The sequence below is a fragment of the Prionailurus bengalensis genome, chromosome A1 (genome assembly GCF_016509475.1).
Source record: "Prionailurus bengalensis isolate Pbe53 chromosome A1, Fcat_Pben_1.1_paternal_pri, whole genome shotgun sequence".
In the NCBI taxonomy this organism is placed as follows: domain Eukaryota; kingdom Metazoa; phylum Chordata; class Mammalia; order Carnivora; family Felidae; genus Prionailurus; species Prionailurus bengalensis.
Genome location: NC_057343.1, coordinates 70,155,051 through 70,180,922, shown reverse-complemented (window position 1 = coordinate 70,180,922; position 25,872 = coordinate 70,155,051). Strand labels below are relative to the sequence as shown.

At 49.0% G+C, this 25,872-nt stretch overlaps 1 protein-coding gene and 1 long non-coding RNA gene across 4 annotated transcripts in view; one reads left to right on the top strand and one right to left on the bottom strand.

The window, feature by feature from the left end:
* Window positions 1-25,872, bottom strand: part of FARP1 (FERM, ARH/RhoGEF and pleckstrin domain protein 1) — a 299,936-nt gene that overhangs the window by 10,935 nt on the left and 263,129 nt on the right. For all 3 annotated transcript variants that reach the window (XM_043581978.1, XM_043581968.1, XM_043581988.1), the window contains exons 17-19: window positions 12,044-12,125; window positions 5,901-6,138; window positions 2,778-2,908 (exon numbers count right to left, since the gene is read on the bottom strand). In XM_043581978.1, the coding sequence (XP_043437913.1) occupies window positions 2,778-2,908; window positions 5,901-6,138; window positions 12,044-12,125 (451 nt within the window). The remainder of the gene's footprint in view (window positions 1-2,777; window positions 2,909-5,900; window positions 6,139-12,043; window positions 12,126-25,872) is intronic.
* On the top strand, window positions 9,321-25,180 carry LOC122484133. The gene is made up of 2 exons (XR_006297543.1): window positions 9,321-9,418; window positions 24,755-25,180. It is a non-coding gene; the product is annotated as an uncharacterized LOC122484133 (long non-coding RNA).

The following is a 25,872-nucleotide window of genomic DNA, read 5'->3' as shown; positions in this document are numbered from 1 at the left end:
ACTCATTTTGATCCTATAGACTTTAGCACAGCCTGATTCAATGCTCTGTTTTTTATGAAATGTGGATCAAAGACCGTGTCTGCCCACAATTTAACGGATGTGTTTTGGGGACCAACAAAGGAACACATAATAAATCCCTTCAGGACCCCAGGGTGGATGCTGTCGGACATCAACAAGGCGATACGAGGAGATGATGTCTGGGGGGCCGCTTTCATCACCGAAAGGCGGTGAGAGCGAGATGGGGACCCTAACCTGCTCTCCTGCCGCACATTTGGAACACATGCGTCTCCCAACAAATCTTGAGGGAGCTCAGCTGTTGCCTGTGTGGGACACAGGGTGGCCTGGGACACTCACTGCAAAAAAGACAAGGGAGCATGTCTGCATGTCTGGCAGGCCTCAGCGGCACGGAGCAGAAGGGCTGTGGACTCAGACGTCAGTGTCTGGGGCTGGAGACGGAAAAGGTCTCGCGCCTAGAATTTTTTTTTAAACCACAGAAGAGGGTGGGGGAAAAGGCCCCTAATGTCCTTAAGAGCGAGCTGCTTCCTTCTGGAGGGAAATCCAGTCCACATCTCTGAGTTTTAACCAAACGAAGCCCCCCCACCCCCCACCCCTCCAGTCCCTGCTGCTCTACCGGGAAGGCGGCCCACAGCACATTGTTCTATGGGTGGGGGGGGGGGGGGGGCGGCTGACTCAGGCCCAAAGTGTGCTGTGGCGTTTCTGTCTCAGGGAAAACGCCTGCCCTCCTGGACGTGGTGCAATCTCAGGCTGACCCCTGTAGGAGGGTGAGCAGGATTACGCCGAACGCCAAGCTAGGAATCACACTGCCACTGCGTGTAGCCCAGGGGGCGTCTCCAAAATTATGTGCTCACGTTCAAATCTCAATTTTTAAAATTCTACCTATAGACAAACCAGAGCCTTCCCCCCCACCCCTTAGGTTCTTTGGTAATTTAAATTAATGATAATCAATTAGCTTTGGTACATGGAATGATACCCCATTTTAGAACTTGTTCCCCTGAAGGCCTGTGACTTCCTCCTTCCCATTTCATTCAGAGTTGACTTGAGGCTGGTTGATGAACACAAGAATATGGAAATAAGGCAGTTGCCTTTATAAGCAATAATGACCTCTATTTATTTATTAAAAAAACTTTTTAAAATAATTGTTTACTTTTGAAAGAGAGCAGGGGAGGGGCAGAGAGAGAGGGAGACAGGGAATCCAAAGCAAGCTCTGTACTGACAGGTCAGAGCCTGACGTGGGGCTCGAACCCACGAACCGTGAGATCATGACCTGAGCCTTAGTCGGACGCTCAACCGACTGAGCCACCCGGGTGCCCCAGCTATATATTTTAGAACATCCAAAGTTAAGAAAAAAATCATACCAAGTCCAGTGGCCTTTACTAAGGCTTCTGCGTGGATGGGTAAACGTGGTCATTGTGTGCTGAGGCCTGGGAGAATGTTCTCACCAGCAGAGCCGAAGTAAATCCCCACTTTCACCGCCCCCTCCTCCCCCGGCATGTACCACATACACCTGTTCTGACAATCTTTCACAAACAGTTTTCCGGTCAGTCTTGTCATTAGGCTCCCTGGCAGAAACACCCAGACGCACATGGGGTTCCCTCATCTTCCCTGCCTTACAGACTTCAAGTCTCCGGGGCAGCTGCCTGTCGGACAAGACTGAAAGCCCCCGGCAAACCGGACACGGCACCTGTCTGAAGACTAAGGCAGATACGCGGCAGATCAAAGACGCTAACATTTTCTCTGGAACCTGGGTGATGTGAACTTTGAAATGGGGGAGCCCTAGAGAGAAAGATGCCCTGGAGAGAGTTGATGAGTTGTACGCCCTAATATCTTTGATCCCTGGGCAATGATTGTTTCCTGGGAAAGAACTGAAAGCAGGCTGCTATGTGTTTTCACATTCCCCTCGGCCTGGAAAGAGTGTGTGTGCCCCATGAGGCCCCACTTCACTGTGGGTGGCCTACGTTTCATGTAGGGTGCTGGGTAGGTGAGCGTTAATGGCCTAAATGAACGTGCATCTCTCCTAGGATCAGGTTTTGGCTAAAATGTTATTTTAATTCTGAATTAAAATCATATTATGCACAGAAAATTGCATCTTTTAAAAATTCTTTTCATACATACGGAACTTATGTGCTTTTGTGCACGAATTTTCCTCTGCCTTTGTATCACCATTCTACCCGATTGTTTTAAAAAAGTATTTTTCGGGGTGCCTGGGTGCCTCAGTCGGTTTAGTGTCTGACTTCGGCTCAGGTCATGATCGCACGGTTTGTGGGTTTGAGCCCCACGTTGAGCTCTGTGTTGAACACCTGCTCAGAGCCTGGAGCCTGCTTTGGATTCTGTGTCTCCCTTTCTCCCTGCCCCTCCCCCACTCGTGCTCGGTCTCTCAAAAATAAATAAATGTAAAAAAAAAAAAAAATTAAACAAGTATTGCTCCTTGGCTTCCGTTTTCATTTACCTAACTTTAAAAAAGTAAAATGTCTCCAATCCTGTCAGAATACGGTAGGAAAAAAGTAAATTAGCAAATCAACCAGGAAGCAGAAAAAGGAGATCTTAGCCTTGCTTTATCTCCTTCTGACCCAAAATTGGGGAATGATAGTGACGCTGTCATGTTCAAGGCGTTGTCCCAACTGTCTCACAGCTGGAAGGAAGCCACTTCACTCAGAAGGGGGAGATCTTAAACTGGAGAGCCCGTATTCAAAAGGTTCAAATTTAAGTCACTTAAACATTGCCTTTCTGGCTTCACCTCTAACAGCTTGCTTACTTACCCTTCCCGGAATCACAAGATTGTCGATGCCAATCAAGTCTTTCTTGAGTTCATGCAGCTTCTGGAAATTCTCCATCTTGATCATCGTACCGTGAAGCTGTGCCACCATTTCAGTAACCTCTGCCAGAGCAGCTGACCAAGGGAACAGAACCGGAAATGGCAGCATTAATGGCGGACGAGGGTCTGTTTCCCCATCAGACTTCCGGGGGGATATCCTCCAGTAGCCGCCCTAATATAGAGGCTGTCCTTCTAGGGGAAAACACTGCTATTTCTAATAAAAATCTCTAACAAATAAAAATTTGCCATATGAATTTATTTGCTTGAGTTTCCCCAAAGCATCTTGGAAATGAAAATGGCCCCTTTGTGGCTATGTGGTGGATAGCTGTCTTTCCATTGGAATCACTTGGCACAGAGGGGATCGCAGTGGAATACGAACTAGAATTTTGCCCTCAGGGCACAAGTTTCTATCCACCTCCTGTTACCTGGGAAGGACAGAGAGGATAGAGAGGCCACAGAAAAATCTGGGGCAGACAGGGGATCTTTCTGTGAGAGAGTCTCCTTGATAGTGTGATGCTTCTGGGCAACTAACATTCCAGCAAACCCCAGTCCTTCCTTCTGCAGAAATCACATTTTGCCAAGACGGTTGCGAAGAATGACGGCAAAAGGAAGCTGGAGTTTGCACTCACGAGAGGGTCTTCCCTACACTGGGAGGCATCTGATCTGGAAAAGGAGCTCCTGTCCCCTTAGGACACATTTGGGTGACATGTAAACCCACAGTAGCTATTTAGGTATTTTTGTCAAGCAGTACTTGTCAACTGAACGCCAGTCTTCAGAACACTAAACACCTCCTCGCCCCCAGCACTTCAACATTGGAAGGGAAGTGATCCTTGCTTTCTCCCTGGGGATTCAAATTAAATTCTTCCCGGCTTATCACAGAATGCCTTGTCCCAGCCTTAGTGACAAAACCCAGGACTTGCTCAATCTTCAGACATTTACTGGCCGGCTTAGTCCAATAAACAGTCACTGGGCACTGAATGCTTAGTGGCGGCGGGGGGGTACTGAGGAGGCTCTAAGAGGAAAAAGATGGCACCCTGGTCCCTGAGCGCTCATGGGGAGGCATCTCGAGAATGGCTCTTGGCACACTACATCCCTCACGAGTAGCAAACATATACCCCCCCAGCCTTTTCACAACCATGCTACCTTAGGTCTTAAGCTAGGTAACCGATGCTTTTTCCATTTAGTTGTCAACCACAGACTTTTTTTTTTTTTTTTTTTTACCGGGGATTGTTCCGTAAAATGCCAGCTGGGCAAGCCAGCCAAGGACAGTACATGTGGAATGAAAGATGTCCTTCACCTTTCTGGCTGATCTAGCCATACAATTCTAAGTCCTCCCACCCGGGTGTGGCCAACTGGCAACTGCTATATAAGACAAGGTAGGCACCCGGGTGGAGAGGGTCAGGCGCAACCTCCAGGCTCCTAGGAGGAGGAACCCTGTGCCAGGAGAGGGTGAGTAGTGGCAGTAACGACTCCAAGCAGAAGGAACAGACTATACCGAGGTGCAGAGGCACGAAGCACCATGGTCTTAAAGACTAACGACCTATGTGTGACAAACCAAAACCACGTCACCAGCCATTTCTGTCCCCTTCCGTGATCTGCCAATGTCTTCGTCATTTCACCAAAACTTCTCTGGGGTTATCTTTTAAGAAATGAACCTGTACGATTCCTCTACATATCCTACATACCAAAGGATTGACTTTCTGCAACAAGCCCACGTCTCCATTTCCTTCCTTAAAGCCCTTCCTATCTTCCCTTTGCTCGTGACCGCGGTCCTCTGGGGTTTATGAGACCCCACGGGATCTGAGTCTGCTTACTTTGGCAGTCTCAGTTCTGCTGCGATCCCTCTGAGTTCCATACAGAACTTCTACTTTCTGGGGTGTTCCCACAGTCTCTGTTCCCCTTGGACCTCTGTACGTGCCGTTCCCAGCTTCATACTGCACACCCTCCCCCCCCCAACTGGGAAGACTCCTATTTATACCTTAGCTGTAAAGATAAGATATCCTTTCCCTCAGAGAGCTCCCCCTAAGCCCTGAAGTCCAGGTCAGATCACAGGGCAGTCACTGTCCAGGTGTCTTCCCCTCTGTGCCCACCAGCGGGTCCCATGTGTGGGGGCCACAGCTGCGTCATTCACTTTCATATGCCCAATACACAGCAGGTGCTCGATGTTGTTCGGGGGCCAGGTCAGGAAGTTTTGACGGTAGCCTGAGGGAAGCTGGTGTTACCCAGGTTTTAAACGAAACAGTAAGAGGTGCATTTAGAAAAAGAGAACGCAGATGGGAGGCGTTTATAATAAGAGAGAGATAGCAGTGGCCCAGGTATCTTATCTGTAAAGTGGGGAAACAATATTTATCGTGGCTGGAGTTGTTGGTTATTAAAGGAGTCAAGGTGTTAATATTGGTAAGATACCTGGCCCAGGGCTGAGCGAGCGACAGTGGGTAATATCATCATGACAGAAGGATAGGATGGTCAAGCATGTGGGCTCTGGGTTTAGGTTCCAAGTCATTTGCTTTCTAGCTGTGTGACTCTGGGCATGTTCCTTAACCTCTCTGGTCTCAGTAACCTCTATATGTAAAATGAGCTCACCCCTGCCTTTTGTAGGCTGGTCATGAAAATTATGAGTCAATACAGGTGAGGCGCTTTTTGTTTTTGAGAGAGAGCAAGTGAGCAAGGGGAGACAGAGAGAGACAGAATGAATCAGGTGAGGTGCTTCTTAAGGTGACTGGCACACGACAGACGCCCAGCGGCAATTAGCTGAAGCACTTATTACAGGCTGTTTTCCTTAGCTGATCCCAGGAGGGTCAAAGGTTTCAACCACCTAGGGAGAGGGACGCTTCCTAGTGGGGGTGGGGGAGCCGACTCTAAATGGGCCTTCCCCAGGGTTCTTTGCGCTAAACTACCCAGGACCAAAGAGAGGTCCTAATGACCGTTATCACTTCGTTATGGAAAGACCAAGAGGTAACAGAAAGCGCAGGGCCCTGGGCTAAAAAGCAGCACGCGCGCCCCCCCCCCCACGTGATCGCAAGGCCCCGCCCCTCGCTCCCTGCGGCAGGCCCCGCCCCTCGCTCACCGCGGCAGTCCCTGAAGTCGGCGTGGCTGGGCGGGTGGTGCTTGCACAGCCGCTCCAGGACCTGCTTGTAGTGCATGAGCCGGTGCAGCGGGCGCAGGAGGAAGGTGTTGAGCGGCAGGTAGCACACCTTCTGCAGCTCGAAGTCTCTGCACAGGCTCTCCAGCCGCCGCGAGCTCCTGATGCCCGTCTCCAGCGCCTCCAAAGCTTCACTGTGCTTCCACAGGTGAGCCGCCAGTTGCTGGTGGGGGCGAGACATGAGTGCACACGCGTTCCACCGGGCCCGACTCTCAGAAGTGAACATCACCCTGGCCTTTCGTGGCTTCCTTTCATTCTACTTCGAGCTTTCCCATTCGCTATTGATTTCATTATTTCCGTTAGGCTCTCAGGATGAAGAAAAAACCTCTAGGGAAGCATTATGCGTTTTAATTGGCATAGGAGACGTATATGCCATATTAGAGGTGAGGCTGGCAAAACTGCGGGGAATTAATAGACAGGAGCTCCTTCAGGGGGCTGTGCTTTCCTTCTAAATGTCAGAAGAGCCCAGGGCCAATTCAGTAGGTGTCATATAGTTACAGCTACGCATTTCTGTTCAACTCCTCCCTTCTGCTTCTCGGTAAGGAAGCATCTGCCATGAGCCACCTGCCCTGCTCCATTCCAGAGCGCTGGGTGAGAATTAGAGACAGAGCCTACTCTATGGGGGTCTGACAAAGATACTTTACTTGACCATCTTTTCTGCAGGCTCCTGAGGCTTCTCCTTGACTGGTCTGGGAGCTTCCTTATGAAAAGCCAGTTTTAGCAAAAATCCTACTAAGCCTAACTGGAACCCCCGGCCCTTGACGTCTGGCCACCCTTGACATTGGGTTCCTCGTCTCTTACCATCCCCAGGTGACGTGCGATCACCTTGTCTTCAGCAAAGAATCCTGTCTGGTTGGTTCAGCCAGAACCCGATTTATCCCTGATGTTTCCTCTTTGTACCTTCCCATCCTCTGACCCCCACCCTGCCCCTTGGCTAGAAGTCCCCGCTTGCCCACGCTGTATTCAGAGTTGAGCCCAGTCTCTCTCCCCCACAGCAGTGGACCCTACCCAGTCCCAATGGTCCTGAATAAAGTCTGCTTTACTATATTTAACACATGCTGTTGAATATTCCCTTCCTGTAATAGCTGGTGGTAGAGACTGATGAGGGTAAGAGGATAGAGGGTTTGAGAATAGAGCATTAAAGGAGGAATTCAGTCCTTACGGGAGGTGGGGAATCGCAAGGTAAGGGTAACAAGATGGCACAAGAACATCCAGGACAAGAGAACAGCAGTTGTCCTCAAGACTTCCTTCCCGGGAGTGGGCTTGCCGTCCATGTGCTGCCCACCCCACATCTACATTTCCACGCTCCCCAAAGGCTTCACAAAGAGCCTGAAACGCGGTGAGTCCAAGTGGAAACCCAACACCGCCTGCCTCAAGTGGGGCCGCCCCATGATTCTGTAACCTCAGGATGGATGCCGCCACCAGCCGGTTATCCAGGATGGAAAAACCAGGAAAACATTCCGGATTCCATTTTTTTTTTGAATCCTTCACCAAGTCCTTCTGATTCTACCTCCTAAAAACGTCAAGGCTGTTACCATCTTTCTCTGCACAGTCACTGCCCTGGTTCTGGCTTTGTGTCCCCCCCCACCACCAACCCCAACCTACTGTGGTGGTGTCTCCATCAGGACCTCTGCCTCCACACCTCACCCCTCCACGCCTCCAGAGTCCTCAGCAGGGCACATGGGGCCCTTAGGATATAACCCTCCCCCCCTCCACTGTGCTTCTTGCCACCTCACCCCAGGTGAGCAACCTGAACAACCTACACTTGACTGCCCGGCTTATGCCCAGAGCCTCTGCACGTGACACGCCCCTTAGGAGCCCTGCCCGGCCTCAGCAACCCCCTCAACACCCACGCGCCTCCCCCAGTTAGGGACTCCTCTATCTTCTGTACTTCTGCCGTATGTGTCCATCTCAGCCCTTGTCACGTGGTGTCCCCTGCTGGGCTTAGTGACTACTTTTATTTTGAAATACAGATTCATAGGAGCTTACACAGGAATGTACAGGGAGGTCCTGCACCTAGCCTCCCCCAGGGCTAACATCTCGTGTAACTATAGCACAATATCAACACCAGGAAATTGACACTGGTATGATCCGGAGTTTACTCGGACTCTACCAGTTAAATGTGCCCCCGTGCATGTGTGTACACGTGCAGCTCCAGGCCGTGTTACTATATGCGCTGTTCCCAAGTTGACCTTAAGAGTGCACATCGGTCATGCTCCTGCATCCTCGGGGCCTGATACACACATAGGCACTCAGTAAATGCCTGCTGCCTGCATGCCTTAATGAGCAAATGAATGGTGCCTGGTTGGCTCAGTTGGCAGCATGTAACCCTTGATCTTGGGGTTGTGAGCTGGAGCCCCGCGTTGGGAGTAGAGGTCACTTCAAATAAAACAAAACAAAACAAAACAAAAGAAAACAAGAAAAAACAACCATGCATGCACCCAGCCAAGGCAGGAGTCTTGCAAGAACCTTGAGTGCCTGGAGAGGTGAGTTCATGGTCACTGGAGCACAGAGAAGCATGCGAAGGACACGGGGCAGGGCCTGGAAAGATCATCCAGGGCTAGAACACAAAGGCCTTTGTCAGGTTTGGGTTTGGACTGTATTCTCCCAGCCAGAGAGACACAGGAGGGTCGTGAGCCTCGGCAGTCTGGCGGTACCATCCGTGCTGACTGGGAGGACGGCTCGCCGGGAGGCAGGGCAACACCAGGAAGCTGGTCGGGTCCTCCAGCAGACAGCCAGCTGAGAGCCAGAAGGAGTAAGGTGGGAGAAGATGAAGGAGGAGAGGGGGCAGGAGGTGGGCACCTGAGGAGACAGACGGGTCGAGTGAAGGTCCCAGCCTGGGTGAAAGATGGATCTTTGGGAGGGTTTTGAAGTGCCTTTGTGCATCTGAGCAGATGTCTGCAGTTGGAAGTTTGCGGCATAAGCAAGATACCCTAATTTGGGTATCTGACTTTCAGGCAGGGATTGGAGCCCCTGGCCCAGCTCCCTCGGTCATGGTCATGAGTGGAGGGTCTGGGAACTGCCCCAGTCTGGCTGAGCCCCTGCCAATGCAGGTAAAAACACAGGGGTCTGTGGGGGTGGGGGACAGGAAGGACACTGCAAGCTGTAGATCACTGTAAGCATTTTGGACAAGAGTGCTATCCTGGGCTTCTACATCTCTCGAACCTTCTGCTGGCTCTCCTTCATACTTCATAAAAATTCTTTAAAACCAGCTATAACCACCACAAGAAAAAGCAACCCAAACAAATGCTAAAAACGGCAGCCAGTGGCTCTCTGAGCCTCTCCACCTATTTTTATTTTGCTTGCACGGAGCTCCATGCTATAAATATGCTCATGGCATCCGCACAGGAACTCAAATGCCAGCACAGCCGACGAAGCTGACTAACCACAAAAATGCCAACTCACCAGACTGAGGAGAAAGAGCTGCTCTGAGCGAAAATCAGGTATGTTCTAGGAGGTCTCAGGCGCTAGGTGAACAGAGAGGAGGGTTGGTACCACTGCCTGTCAGCTCTCCGTGGACGAGGCACAAAGGACAGCTGGTGATGCTGGGGACTGTCCCCAAGGGGGCAAGGAATGGGCTGGCAGGTCTCCAACTGCCGTCTCTGGAGGCCCATGGTGGAGTCCAAGCCTCCTTGAAGGGAGTCTGTGAAGGCAGAAGCCCTCCCTGGGCAGGATTATACAGCTGTCCCTTGAACAACCCTGGGGTGAGGGGCACTGACTCCCCCACGCAATTAAAAATCAGCATTTAGGGGCGCCTAGGTGGCTCAGTCGGTTGAACGTCTAACTTTGGCTCAGGTCATGGTCTCACGGTTTGTGGGTTCGAGCCCCGCGTCGGGCTCTATGCTGACAGCTCAGAGCCCAGAGCCTGCTTTGGATTCTGTGTATGTCTCTCTCTGCCCTTCCCCCACTCGTGCTCTGTCTCAAAAATAAATATAAATGTGAAAAAAATATATTTTTTTAAAAAATCGGCATGTAACTTTTAACTCTCCCAAAGCTGAACTATTAATAATAGCCTAATGTTGACTAGAAACCTTATGGTTAACATTGATTAACATATAGTGGTATATGCAATATCACAGGGAAGACAAAATACATTCATGGTATCCTGTATTTATGGGAAACGTTCTACATGTAAGTGGATCCACGCAGTTCAAACCCATGTCATTCCAGAGTCAGCTGCCATCTCAGATGAAGGGAATACTGAGAGAAAAGAGGGAAAACCCAACTGGGCCAAAAAAACAGGCGGACATAGGAAAATAACTGGAAAGTCCAACAGTAACAAAAACATGTTACAAAAGAGAGAAAAAAAAGAGTATCTTTAACAAGCGTTAAAGAGTCTGATAAGGCTGCCCGCTGTGTGATTCCAACTATAGGACATTCTGGAAAAGACAAAACTATGCAGACAGGAAAGGGTCGGGGGTTGCCAGGGGGTGGGGGAGGGGAGGGATGAACAGGCAGAGCCTGGAGGAATTTTAGGCCAGTGACCCTGTCCTGTGTCATCCTGTCATGGCAGGTACATGACATTCTGCATTTGGCAGAACCCCACAGAATGTACCACTCCAAGAGTGACCCCTAACGGGAACTATGGATTTAGATAATAGTAATGCTCATCAGTTGTAGCAAAGATCCCACACCCATGCAAGATGTTAGTACCAGGGCACTGTGTGTGTGTGTGTGTGTGTGTGTGTGTGTGTGTGTGTGTGCGCACTCAAGTATGCACATAGGACGTCTCTGTGGGCTTTCTACTCAGTTTTTCTGTAAACCTAAAACTGCTTTAGAAAAGAAAATACACTAATAAAAAATACTATGGAAAGCACAAGGAGGTCTGTTACTGTTACATCTGAGTTTTGTGTATCAGCCTTACTTAAAGCATTAAAAACACCGTGGCTGTAGAACATCTTAGATAATTCTTTGCATTTATTGCATGGGATTCTGCAATCCGGATAGCTTTCATGGCCTCTCTCTTGTCTTGCCCAGAGGGCAGTGTTGCTTTTTGAAGACTGTAAAAAAGTGTGCTCAAGGCCTGTTAAAGAGTATCTTGATCTTTGTTAAGAGAAACAGGAAAGCTCTGGAGTGGCTTTAGATCTTGTCTTTTCTGTGTACCACCCCCCCGCCCCACCATCCCCTTGTCCTGGCTCATGAGATAGATCATTCTAAGGGGGAAAAATAAAGCCTTAAACAACTTAGTAAGATTCTTGGGAATTAATTCAAACTCCAACAGTAACTTTTATTGTACAAGCGTCTTATACATTGTGGGTGCTCAGCTAATCCTGGAGGGAGGGATGGGGGGGGTGGATGGATGGTTGGTTGGATGGGGGGAAATGGTGGCAGGAGCAACCTTCCTTCTTTAGGGGTTGCTCTGAGTTATTAGTAAAGGTATTAGGCTTTGTTGGCCCAGTTGAAATGTAGGAAGATCACTTTAAAATGTAAATAGAGAGGTATTTGTCTTCAAAAGGTAAACTGTGAATTAAAATATTCTATATTAAAGGCATTAAGATGAAAATGTAACAATGAAAATTTCACTGCTAAGAGATGGGGCAGATTTCAAAAATGAGGTAGAATATTGGTTCAATATGTCTGGTGGTATACTCTTGTATCATTGCAGATATTGCTGGCTGGTTAGAAATGTCTTTGCCTGGTACAGTGACTTCAAGTCATAGGATTGATTAGAATTCCTACCTGGCTCTAAACCCAATGTTTTCGTCACACTTACAAGAAGCCAAAACGACTGATGAAAAGTGCAATGTTCAGTCGACCAAACCACGTTTTATCTACGTCGTTTTTTAAAATGAGTGCTGAATGATTTATTCAGATAATACCTATTGTTTTGATTACAGCACAGAGCTTTTAAGGAGGAAAAGTACTACAAGTACTTCTCCCAAAGGGGCTGCATTTTCCTTCCAAACGCGATTGTCTGCAAGGACAGAGGAATTCACCCTGCGTTTACCTGTATTTAGTCAAATCAGGTCATGTGTGGTTATGCACTGGGATTGAAGCCCAGGCCTCCGGGAGGCCCAGCCTGGTTCTCCCTAGGGAACTCGTTCCACCGGAATCCCAAAGCAGCTCACCTTCATTCCCTGAATGTTCTTCAGTAGGACATCTCCGATTCTTTGGTAATCCCCTCTAATGTGGGCATTTGAGCGGCCTTCCCTGAAAGCAAAGGCAAAGGGGTTGGAAACAAAAGCATGAACAGTGGAAACATAACCGGAAAACGTCTGGCCTCAGATCACAAAACAGCAAGCTTTATGCCTTCCTTTCCAATCCCCTATTATTTGTACCTCTCCCTTCTCCGGGCGTCACACAATGTTAGCGCCGGAAGGAGACTATGAAATCACCCCATTCTTCTGCAAAGAATTCCCCTTGTACTTCGAAAGAGACAGGGAAGAACCATTGTGCTATCATTTTAATTTGGTCTCATTTCAAAGTTTTTCCCCATTCACGCTTGGGTGATTTGGGCGTCATTACAAGAGCTTGGAAATCACTAACAGACAAGGTTTCTGGTCCCAAGAGCCCGTAGCTTAAAGCAGACAAAGAGCTGTGTGGACAGCCCTAGGGAAAAGAAAAACATAACTGAGGAGGTACAGGAGCCCCACGTGTGGAGGTGGGAACAGGGGCAGAAGTGGGCAGGATGGGTGTCCCAGGTACAGGGAGGGGCAGGGAAGGGAGGTTCCAGACTCCCCCCAGCCAGAGATGCTGGGTGAAAGATGACAAAGATGTGGGCCCTTTCAGCAGAGTTTTGGGCATACTGTATTCTTATTTCTTATGGCTCTGGGCTGCAGCCAATGTTGATAAGCTAAGAGCTTAAGCAGCAGAGAGGAAAGGAATATCAATAACGGTAGGTGGTTATTAAGCACGGTCCACTGTGCTGAGCACATTATAAGCACTAGTTCATTTACCCCTCATGACGGCCTTATGAGGCAGGTACCATCATCAGCACCATTAAACAGCTGAAGAAACCGAGGCACAAAGAAATCACGCGGCTTGCCTAATGTCAGCTATCGTGAGACCGTGGGCCTGAACTTGAGCCCAGGGGGTCCAGCCCACACCCCTCCAACCATGGCACCGGTGTGTATCTGTGAATTTACCCACTGATGGCTAATATCTTCAAATGAACTGTTCAGGAGAGCTAGAAGCTAACTTAAATGAGAGGGATGCATGAAAAAGAAAAAAGGTAAAAATCCGGGCATGGGGCTTCCAAGTCAGAAGAGAGAGCCCCAGCTCGGGGCTTCCCGCAGGAGGCAGTGAAATGATACATTCCCCTGGTTCTAACTCAGCAGACACGTAGATTACATCACCAGGGAGACCGAGCACCCAGACCCACGGGGTAGTTAAAGCTGCTCCGGAATAAAGGGACAGACAACATACTTATGCTCCCAGCCTGGGTCGGCGTCGGCTTCTGGGCGCTTTCTTTATTGTATTCCTTTCCCCTCCCCCCGCACAGAATTCCCCAATCCTTCTGCTTCCTCTCAGCTGCCCAAACAAAGGGTGTTGGCAGATTGCCTTAATCACTGCTCCTCTTCCAATTGAGTCTGGATTCTGTCCTCCACTCCCTGAAGTGCTTCTGTGAAGGAATACCACCAACCTCCTAATTGCCTAAACCCTGCCCCTAGGCAGCTTCTCTGGGCCTGGGGGCCCCAAACTCCAGGCACTTGGCTCTCCAGCTTTGGGAGGCCTCCGGAGGTCAGTTCTCAGTCCTCGTGGCCACCTCCCCCTCTTCAGGCTACTCCTGAGAGGTCTGTGTTCTTTGGGAACGCATCTGTGCTTATGTGCTCTCTTCACTTCCTACTTCTTCCTGTATAATCCCTGGATTCCCCACGGGTTCTATGCATGATGCCAGATCTGTACCCAAATGCCCCTTGTCCAAATGACCCAGGGACTGTATTTCTTACACCCACCAGAGGGTTCTACATGAATGACCCTGCAAGTATCTCAAACTCAAGAGGTTCCAGAGTTAATTATCTTACTGCCCAAACTCAATTCCCTTCCTATGTTAACCCCCTTGATGATGTAACTGTTCTGCCCCCCGCTCAAGCCGGGAACCTCAGGTATCCTCCCTTGTCTGTCTCTCCTATCCCCCACCCAGTGGATCAAATTCCTCCCAAAATGGGGTCACCGGAGAATGTTTAAGTGACAGACTTAAACCCAGGCTCTGCTTTAGAGACGGTGCTCAGTCTATTGCTAATCACCGCATATTATTCTGCCCTGTCAACCGCAGGGTGGAGGCATCTCCGGGATTTTAGCAAATGGTTATTAATCCAATCTCTATTGAGAAGTTTATTGTTTGGCCATTCTGTTGATCCTGATGTGTGCCTACTTTTAGTTGAGAGTTTACTGGTTGCTCTCTTCCTTATACACTTGGAGAAGGGAGCTCTGGCCTCAAACAGAAGCTTTCTGCTTTACAGAACCCCTCCTTCAAGCCTGCACCTTCACCATCACGTGATGCCCTGGAAGGAGCTGGAAAGCTCCCCTTCCCTTTCCCCACTGCTCACCCCCCGCCCCCCGCTCCAACACCTGAACAAAAAAAGCTACTGAGCCAGAATGTCCTGATTTTGACTAAATGCCACACATTAATAAGAGAAGGCAAGGCACAACTGAAACTCAATTTGTGGGTATGTAGATATGACCTGAAACTTATGTAAGTGACCCCAAAACTTTCAAATGGGCATACCATTTGACAAATGCAGCTAAGGAAGGTCTTTAGTTAGTTCAAAGGACATAATTTAGATATTTTAGCCAGAGTCCTCCGGATTGGATGGGCAAGGGGAGAATTGGGGGGGCTTTATTAATAACAAGCAATTTCCTCCTTCTCGCAGATAATGCCCAAGGGAAAATGAAGTGCTGGGAAGCAACATGGGGGGTGGGGTGGAGCATGTAGTGTAAGTCAGATTTTATTGACTGCACGTCCTTCTTCTGCCCACTGTCAAAAGAAAATGTACTGATGTTAAAGCCCCAAACTCAAGGGGACATTTTCCCGCATCAGCTGGCTAGCAGAGTCCTGTTTCTCTGTCTTTGGCATCTTTACTCTCATTTTAGAAATAGCCCTGGGTTCCCATTATCAGTGCCCTGTGCCCCGGGGAAGACAGTGATGTGGATAAATTCAAACAGGGCCAGCTCTAGGTGGTGTGGGGACAGCAGGCTGGGGCCCCAGAAGTCAATGCATCTGGTCCAGGCAGCGCTGCCCGCCTCCCGAGATCTCCCCACCCAGTAGCACACATGGCCAGTCCCAACCCCTGTGTAGTTCCAGAACATGGTGCCAGTCCATGGGAATAGGGCAAACCAAAACTGCTGCTTCCGATAGAAATACTGTCATGTTTTTACTTCCTTTGCATGTTAATGCCACCAAATCCACAAGTTCAAAGCATTTGCTTTGTTACTCAGAACTAAAAGGTCATTTTATTATTAAGAACATGAAAAAAGTAATTATAATTCTTCCAGAACATCCTCTGGATGTTAACCTCACAAGAAAAGGGTCCTTGTTTAGAAGACAGGGCCACATAGTTGTTGTCCGTGTAATTACCGCGCGGCAACAAAGCTGAAAATTCTTTTGACAATTTCACTTTGGAAGCCCATGTACTCAGAAGCTTCCCAGAAGCTAAATTCTGCCCCGTGGACCATGATTAATACACTCCCTGGAGCAATGACACGTTAGCTCAGCGCTGGGCCCAACACACCCCCACACCCCCCACCATGAATCTCCCAAGTCTTCCTGCCCCTCGGTAGACACTTCACTCACGACTATGTGAGCTGGTCACTAACTCCGCAGCAGACAGACCATGAAGAGGAGGAAAAGGCTAGAAGGGCCAGTTCTCTGTGGGAGAGACCAATAACGAGGCTATCTCCAAGGGGTACAAGGAGCCCTTGCACCTGAGGGCTTTGACTCTGTCAGGAAATACAACACTGGCAGTAGGTGCAGGTGGGCAAGGCCAATGGGAGAGATCACCACTCTGCTCCCCTCCTTCCCACCCCCAATCCCGGGTCAACATGAAATCTTCATGGAACCCTAGGACAGTCTACAGCGTGTCCACGGTCTCATGCATTGGTGATACAACCCCCAGCTATCCCACATGGTACTATGCACCCCAGGATGCCATCTCCCAACCGTGAGTGTTTTCTGGGGAGCGGGACATCAGGCCTGGCTTCAGTCGAGTGTCTGAGATTCTTTACCATGGAAAGCAGGTAGTGACTGACCCACTGGGCATTTCGAGTAGCCTAGTATAAACGCAAGCATGTTCACCAAACACTCAGCCCTTCCCTTCTCCTCCCGACAAATGAAGCATCATCTCATTAGACTGAAACATAAAGCCAACCGCCGATTGGAGCTGGGGCGGGGGGGGCGGATCTCCCACCTCACTCTGTGTCTGGGCGCTCCCTGACCCCGCAAGATGGACTGAACTTTTGTGAGCCTCATTCCCAGGCCTCATTTGCAAATCAGACATCACATCTTTGCTCTTACTAGTCCCTGTGGGTTCTAGGATCTTAAATGAAAATGGTCTGTGATCACATGTATTTGTGTATACGTGTAAGTAGAAAGATAATGTATAAATAAGCAAAAGAATAAAGACACGTCTTCCATGAACGTGTGGGTGAGGGAGGGTGGCTGGGTTCAATGCAAACAATTTAGCCAGAGTAATACATTGTATTTATATTTATATCATATACCTAATATTTAGATATTTATCTTTTTATCTATTCATTATGTTTATATATTATATATACTATACACATCTAACATATATATTAGCCACAGGTAATCTATGTTGATTTCAATATTCTTTGATGGATTCCAATATCCTTTGAGATCCCTGGAGAAGAAAATCCAATTCATTTGAATTTTAATTCACATCCCCAGAAAGACGTTCGGGCCGGAGGCATCCTCACTAGGCACGGAGGCATCCTCACTAGGCACGTGGCGCTTGAGTGTTTCCCTTTGGTAGCTACAGATAAGGGATTCACTTTCTGAGCGGTACCTTCAGCTGGCAGATGCCTCCCCTTCTTGGCGACATCATGCCCGTCAGTTACAATGCTAGGATGCTTACATCAGCTTTTCTTCTGGGCTTAAGGCCAGGTCCCGTTTAATAAGAGGAGCACAAGTCACAGCCCCACTCACGGGCAGGCTTGATAGCACCCAGATGAGACCTGAAGTGGTCACCTGGGTTCAGTCCTGTTCATGAGCCACACATGAAAATGCAGGGGAACAGAAAAGCCATTTAAAACTCATCAGCGGCCTGGAGAATGTTCGCTCTCAAGTGCTTTCCAGCAGAAACCCGCCTGCGGTTCAGGTGATTGGAAAAACTGTTTTCCTTTTTCTAGGAAAGCAGCTTGGTCTCAAAGCACAGGGGTCTGTCCAGTCAGGAACAAGGCAGATAATTCAGGGAAAATTAGCTCCCACATGTGACTGAGAACATGTCATGCTACTCATGGGTTAACAGGAAACAGTCACCAACATCATTGTCCCTGGAACCCTGGGTGGACAGTGGAAAGCCAGCTGGGGCAGAATATAATGAATTCAGTGTCCTTGTAGTGTCTTTCTTGGCTTTGAATCAAACATAAAATTTTAAACTTAAATTTATATAAATAAGTATGTAAGTGACCCCCCCCCCATGGTATACAGGTATACCCCATAAATTCTGTTCCATTGTTTATGCTAATTTTTCTTTTTTTTTTAAATTTTTTTTATTTTTGGGACAGAGAGAGACAGAGCATGAACGGGGGAGGGGCAGAGAGAGAGGGAGACACAGAATCGGAAACAGGCTCCAGGCTCTGAGCCATCAGCCCAGAGCCTGACGCGGGGCTCGAACTCACGGACCGCGAGATCGTGACCTGGCTGAAGTCGGACGATTAACCGACTGTGCCACCCAGGCGCCCCTGTTTATGCTAATTTTTCAAAACTTTCCTCCATTGCCTATGCTTCCAGGCTGTTTTCTAGGTAGACCACACTACCTTGTCTCCAATGAGTTTCACTGCTGTTTACCTTGACAGCAATGGTTTTAAACACTTTTTGCATGGTCTTATTTTTTTAAACCAATGAAAATCGTCAAACTAAAGCTGTGACACACAAGAAGTAGCCTGATTTTGCTGAAGGGTTGGGGGGCGGCGCTCAGAGAACCACCCCGAGTCTTGCCTTTTGACAACGATCTCGAAGATTCTGAATTCCAGGGAAGTGGATGGAGAGGAATGTCAGGTGCTGTGACACTCACGCATGACTGGAAAGGAAGGCTGCATTCTCCTATCTTCCACTCCAGAGTCCTTTCCCCTTTAGAGCCTCTAAAACTGTGCCACCCAGTATAGTATCCACATATGGCTGCTTACATCTTAACTCTGCTTAAAATGAACTTTTAAAATTCAATTCCTCACCCATACGAGCCCTATGTGAAGTGCTCACCAGCCACATGCGGCCAGTGGCTATTACTGAACAACGCAGACACAGAGTATTTCCATCACTCCCGAAAGTGCTACTTGACAGCATCGTTCTAGATAGAAAGAGAACACGTTTACAGCTACCTCCCTGCCCCCAGGTTCATGGGCTCCAGGGAAAGCAAGAAATGGGGTGTAGTCCTACCTGGTTTTATACCAACCAACTTTCAGAGCTCATTTTCCGTGGGAGGTGGGGTGGAAGATGGGCATAAGGCAACAAGGTTGTTTTGTCAAATGAGACAACTTAACAGACCGTGTTTTGTAAGATGTTGTAGAAATGCAAGGTGCTTTTTTTTTATTTAATTAAAAAAATTTTTTTTAATGTTTATTTCTGAGACAGAGAGACACAGAGCATGAGAGGGGGAGGGGCAGAGAGAGAGGGAGACACAGAACCCGAAGCAGGGCTCCAGGCCACGAGCTGTCAGCAGAGAGCCCGACGCAGGGCTTGAACCCACAAACCGTGAGATCATGACCTGAGCCAAAGTCGGTCGCTCAACCAACTGAGCCACCCAGGTGCCCCACAAGGTGCTTTCTCATAGCGATGTGGCCAGTCTTAAAGCTATCATTTTTAACACCTCTAGAATACGGACAGGGATTTCTGTTCTGAGAAAAGGGTCAGAGGCCCCCTGATCTCTTGGCTTGGCCTAAGTAGGAAAGAGAGCAGGCGCTCTTAAGTACCCTCCCCCCCCCAACAAGGATACCCCTTTCAAATCTTATCTGGCTGGTCTGGCTGCCTCCTTGACACAGAACAGAGTGAAGGATGAAACCAGAATACAAGCTCTAGGAGAGTGATAACTGTGTCGTGTTTTGTTCACTGAGCACTGAGGAGAATGACTGATTTATAATAGGGACGCAATAAACATTTGTCCAAGTCTGTGGACGCGGGGATTCACACACACACAGCTCAAGGTTCTGAAGTGGAGAGATGGCCCTGCCACCAGAGCCCCAAATGTGTGACTGGGGAGGAAAACAGTGTGTCACATCTTTACCCCATTACGGGTGCGTGTGTGGTATGTGTGTGTGTGTGTGTGTGTGTGTGTGTGTGTGTGTGCGCACGCACCCATGTGTGTGGCCAGGAACAGCCTGAACAGCATGAACAGCACAGGGGGGCAGGCAGGGGCTATTTCAGATCATGCCTAGGGCTGGGGTTTCCCGGGGGCCAGAAGTTGTTCTCAGGTTAGTTACAAGTGAACAGCAACGAACCAGCTTCTTTGGAGTTCTTCCCCTCTAAACGTTACGCCTCAAGCCTCTGGTGCTAAAGGCATAGTGACAGCAGACCAGCTGGTTTCAAAATCCAGTCGTGCCCTTAACCAGCTGTGTGACATCTGCCAAGCAACTCACCCTCTCTGTGCCTCATTTCCTCACCTGTGAGGTAAGGAGATAACAACAGTATCTACCTAATGATGTGATTGTAAATATTAAAAGACATGATACACGAGCAGCATTTAACAGTGTCTGGAACACAGGGAATGTTCAGTTCAAGTTAGCCAAAACTCTCACCAACAAAATCGGCAAGCAACCTCTATTCTTTTTTTTTCAATCAAAGAGATAAAATAAAGTCCTCCTGACGGTAACATACAGAAGGAGCCTCGTCTCAGATTGTAATGGTCTTAGCATCTCTGTTGACCTAAACCAGAGCAAAAGAGTACCACAGATGATGCTCTCTGCTCTAGGGTCCCATAGCTGTGTACCCACCTTGTGTCCGATTCAGCCAGAGCCAAAAACACCACCGCTCAAGATTTCCCAGACACCACGGGGAGTAGTGAAATACGGGTCCTCAAAAGTTCCTAGCATGTCACATATATGTGTTAATGAGCAAGCAAATAGAAAAGCTTCCCTAAGACCCAAACAGGAAAGGAGGCAGTTAGCAGTTTACGATTGTTGAAGAGAACAATGCCCGACAGCCCATGTGGTTTGGGAAAAGGTAGCCTGTGGAGGAAGGTCTACTCTCCTTTCTCCTCTTGTTCCCTCAGTAAATAGTCAGCACATTTGGTGTGGAACTAAGGCCCCTGCGAAATTCCACAGGGAGGGGGCAGAAGGCCCTGTCAGCAAATCCAAGGACAAGGTTAAGAGGCGGTTGAGTAAGATATGGAGGGCAGGACCTGGAGGCCATGCTGCCTGGGTTCAAGTCCAGCGTTAACTCTCCCACCTGGGCAGGCTGTCAATCCACCCTATTGACCGAGGCTGAGTCCCCTCATCTGAACCTGCCTCTTTGCGCCGTGCGGACGGAACAAAGTGTGTAAGGGCTTGGAAGGAGCCTTGCTGTTGTTTCTGTTGCAATCCCTTGGGAGCGGACAGAGAGGCTCCGAGGATATGCTGCGACACAGCTAAATTCCACAGGAGTCACCTCGGATATTACCATCTCAGTGGTGGCCACTTCACCATCAAATAGTCTCTTGGTGGATTAGAAAAAAATCTGAATCCATTTTCTCAGATTTGAGCCCTACAGGTGATATTCCTGTAGACAAAGCCATCACAGGGCCAGTGTTGGCCAGATGCCGTGTACTTCCTGCCCCTTTTGAGAGAACAGCACAGGAGGGTGTCCGGAGCAGAAGGACCTCTCGGTGAGCACAGCTGACATCCCAAAGCCAGGAGCAGAAAGAAAGGATGCAAGGGTTGGGGGCACAGGTGCTGGCTGGGGCTCTGCCGGGTTCCTGCTGTGTGGCCCAGGGCAAGCCACACTCTCCTTTTCTCCTGTGACGAATGAGGAATCTGGGGCGCCTGGGTGGCTCAGCTGGGTAAGTGACTGACTCTCAATTTCAGCTCAGGTGGTAATCTCATGGTTTGTGAGATCAAGTCCCACGTCAGGCTCTGTGCGGACGGTGCAGAGCCTGCTTAGGATTCTCTCTCCCTCTCTCTCTCTCTGCCCTGCCCCCCTGCTCAGGGACTCTCTAAATAAATAAACATTAAAGAAAGAGAGAGAGAATGAGGAATCCACGGCAGATGCACTCTCAGCCACTTTCCAGGTATAAAGCCTTGTGCCTCAACAACACAGCTGCAAAGCCACAAGCTGAGGATCAGATCAGACCCAAGTTCAAGTTGTACCTCTGTCACTTATGGGTTGTATGTCGGGGGTCTCACCTCTCTGGGCCTTATGTTCCCAATCATACAATGGGAATAACACCTACACCTAGGGAAGTGTTTTTCAACAAGGATCAACAAATTTTAATAAAGGGCCAGATAGTAAATACCATAGGCTTTTCAGGCCACACAGTCTGTGTCATGAGTATTCACCTGTGAAAGGCAGCCATAGACAATGGGTAAAAAGAAAAAACAAAAAAAAAAAACCGCGTGTGGCTATGTTCCAAAAAAACTTTATTAGCAGGAACAGGTAGCAGGCCAGATCTGGCCAAGGGTTGGTCAACCTGGTTTTGAAGATCGAATGGGAAAATCCTGGTGGTCATTTTAATTTTTATCAATAACACCAACTTTACAACAGTACCAGGTGTCTCAAGAGTCTACGCACAGTAAATGCGCATTAATGGTACTTGATTATTAATATTAATGCCACGACTCTGCATGTGAATCAGACTTTGTAAAAGCACTGTCCATCCACATTTGCCAGACACCCTTCTGCTTTACAAAAGATCAATCCTTGACCCTTGGAGACATGACCTAAATGAACTTATTACTCGAGATTTACCGTGAACCAAACCAAGGCATTTTCATGCATTTGTTTTATAGATATTTTCAGCAACTTGTGTCCAAGGGCCTGTGTTTCTTATAGTAATGTGTACTATTTCTTCTTCATTTTTAGACCAATATTGTCCAAAAGATCTTTTTCTGTGATGACGAAGACGTGTTTTATATCTGCCATCCAATATGATAAGCCACTAGCCACATGTGGCTAATGAGCCTTGAAATGTGGCCAGTGTTACTGAGAAAATGAATCTTTAATTTATTATTCAACTCTGTTTATTTATTTTGAGAGAGAGAGAGAGAGAGTGTGTGTGTGTGTGCGCGAGTAGGGCAGGGGGCAGTGAGAGAGGGAGACTCCCAAGCAGGTTCCATGCTGTCAGCACAGAGCCCAATGCGGGGCTCAAACTCACTGTGAGACCACAACCTGAGCCAAAATCAAGAGTCGGAGGGACACTTAACCAACTGACCCACCCAGGAACCCCTTGATTATTTTAAATTGAGATTGCTTTAAGTGGCTAGTAGCTGCCATATTGGACAGTGCGGCTTTATAGGTCTTTATCCTTTTCTTACATTGTTTTCCATTTGTAAACCATCTCAAAGTCATTGCGGAAGATGAGGCACAAAAGGATTTGAAACCACAATAAAAATGAGCCTTAACCAGTTATGAAGCAGTTGACAAACAATCAGGCATTCAACCAAGCCAACACCATTCCTGAGCTCCAGTCTAGACTAAGCGGCACAGAAACGACTGGCCAAGCGCTAAGGCAGGTGCGTGAGGAACTGAGATGCCAGGTGGACTGTGCTGGAGTAAAGCCTCTCAGGATTCCTGACACAGGGTTGTAACCCAGACTTCCTGCTCACAACCAAACTCATCGCTGCAGGGACTCTGGGAGGCAGTGGGATACATCACACAAGAATGTTCCACAAGAAAAGGCATGGCAGCTGATTTTGCTCTAGAAGAAGGAAAACAGTTTTCACGGACTCTAGTAAATGTCCTACGGTGAAGACAGGAGACCTCCCCACGGGACTGGTCTGGTAAGGATTAGGCAATTGTGAACAACGCTTGGGGGACAGTCATTATTACTCCATAAGATAACTGCAGGCGTGGTCTGCAGTCAGCCTTATCTTGGGAAATAACATAGAAATCAGATCCCTTCCTTATGTACACATGGGAAACAGCCTACAGATGTCTACTTCGGGTGGGGGGAGGTGTGGAGGGGCCGACACGCACAGAGGACAGGAGGGCAGACGTGGATGTGTGTGTGCACACCCACGTGGAACGTGTGCTCATGCCAGGTTCGAAGGCCTGCATCCACCACAAGGAGAGAGGACGCTGGGAGAAATTGCCTGTCGTTGAGGTACGTTTCTGGGGAGTGGAGGGAGGTGCAGTGTCCCCGCCCGCCCTGCGTACAGGATGCACTCAGGTGTGTGATGAGCTCAGGACACAGGCTGTCCAACCTCAGGGCTCCTTTCTAGCATTTCCCAACACGGTCCCAAATTCAAACCAGGCCAGAGAAGCAAGGAGATTAACCACCGCAGGCCTCCACGTCAGGGGAAAACCACGGCATCCGGCTGATTGGCATGATCGCCAACCGCATCCCCTTCTGGGTCACTTAAAAAGGTAATGAGTCTGTTTTTCACCTCCCATGGCTTCAGCCGGGAGCCCCATCGACCTCACGGAGCAGCTGGGCGATATGGGGAAACAATAATGGGAAATGAAAGAGGCTCCAAGAATGAGGAACATGGTAGAAAGCGGGATGTGTGCACCGTGTGGTCTGCATTCCCAGGAAAAGGCACCTCGAAAAGGCACCGCTCGAGCATGAGTGGGGGAGGAGCAGAGAGAGAGGGAGACACAGAATCCGAAGCAGCTCCAGGCTCTGAGCTGTCAGCACAGAGCCTGATGTGGGGCTCGAACTCACAAGCCGTGAGATCAAGATGGGCTGAAGTCGGCTGCTCAACCGACTTGAGCCACCCAGGCGCCCCCATCCCCACATTTCATCTTGCCCAACTCTGGACAGCCGAACACTAGCTGTTTCCTCAACCCCAGGCGTTGGCAACTTCCATGTTATTTTCTGTCTCTCTGAATCTGATTGCTCTAAGTAGCTCATGAGTGGCATTGTACACTGTTCTGGTTTTTATTTCATTTAGCATGTCTTTAAGGTGCATCTGTGTTGTAGCATGTATCAGCATATCCTTCCTTTTTAAAGTTTATTTAGTGTGAGGGAGGGAGAGAGAGAGAGAAAGTGCGGGGGAGTGAGAAGATCCCAAGCAGGCTCCGTGCTATCAGTTTGGAGCCCGGCACAGGGCTTTAACTCACAAACCTCAAGATCATGACCCGAGCCGAAACAAAGAGTCAGATGCTTACCTGACTAAACCACTCAGGCGCCCCTAGCATGCCCTTCCTTTTTAAGGATATTATTCCGTTGTACGATGTACCACATTTTGTTTATCCATTAATGATTCACGCATCAGAGGGCACGGGGTTCCTTCCAAACCAAACCTTTTGGCTCCCGTGAATAATGATGCTATGAGCGTGGGTGTAGAAGTATCTGTCTGGGTCCGTTTCTCTCAATTCTTCTGAACATACAGCTAGGATTGGACACTGTTGGGTGCCATGGGAAATCTAGATTTAATTTTTTGAGGAATTCCTATGACTTTCTTTTAAGGATGACCAGCTTCAAAGAGTGGGTAGGATGAAAAGATTTATTACTCACTTTTTGTTTTAGGATTGCTCACCGTGAAGCTACTATGAAGATGTGCACTCCAGGGGAGGGCTGCAAATTGTGGTCTCACCCACACGGTGACCCCCCACTCCTCTTCAGCCCCTGGAGCATCCTGGCAGGACAACACCACTCCACGGGTGAAATCCCTGATCACAGTCCTCCTGAGAGAGGAGCTTCCTTTCTGCTCCGGACGGACACCCTCCTGTCTCTCAACCCCCTAGGGTCAGAGCCTGCTCCTGCCCCCACACCCTAGGGACCCTGCCTCAATCTTCTCTGCACGTCGTCCCGCCACTCTTCAGACGTGCTCTCCTCGGGGACGCTCCACCCCTGCTCACCCCTCGTGGCTTCTTCCATTTCCTCTGCTGGCTCTTGCTCTGCCATGAGCTACACGTTTATGGAAAGTTGACAATAAGGTGTATTCGGCACGATTCTGTCCCTGGCTCTCCTCTGCCTCACTGTTGTTTCTTGCAGGGCAGGATTCTTCTTGTGGGTAACTCCCATATCCATATCACTGCACCGGATTTCTTTCCCAAGCCTGAGACCTGAGTTTCCAACTGCCGGGAGGACTTCATTACTGACCCTTCAAAGCTGATGTGACCCAGAGCAAACTCAGCTTCCCTCCGTTATATTTGCTTCTTGCTTTCTTCTTTCGGCTTCCTGATTTTGTGAGCATCCTCCCAGGTAACCAGGATCAAAGTTCTCGGGGCCTCCCCCTGGCCTTTTCCTTGGTCCCGTGGGCCCGACTTGTCTGCTCGGCGACATCTCAACCTCCGGTCTCCCCACCCCTCCCGGCTAGACTTCTGCACCCCTTCCAAGTGAATCTGCTGCCAAGCTTCTAATAAATGCAGCAGACCCTTCTTGAGAACTGTGTGTGCCCACAGCCGATCCCACATGCCTCTCTGCAGGCCTCTTGCCCAGACCCCAGCTCCCTACAGGCTGATGTTGCACGGCCACAGTCTACCGAGGCGCATCGTGCTAGAGAATCCAGGTCTGGGGAACGAGTCGGCTGGTGTTCACTCTGCCTGCCAGGCCTTTCGGGGCTGGAATTTGGGACACAGCTCCGAAAGCCAAAGGTTGTAAGAGGCTTTCTCTGAGTGCATTTGAACAGCTGGGCAAAATAT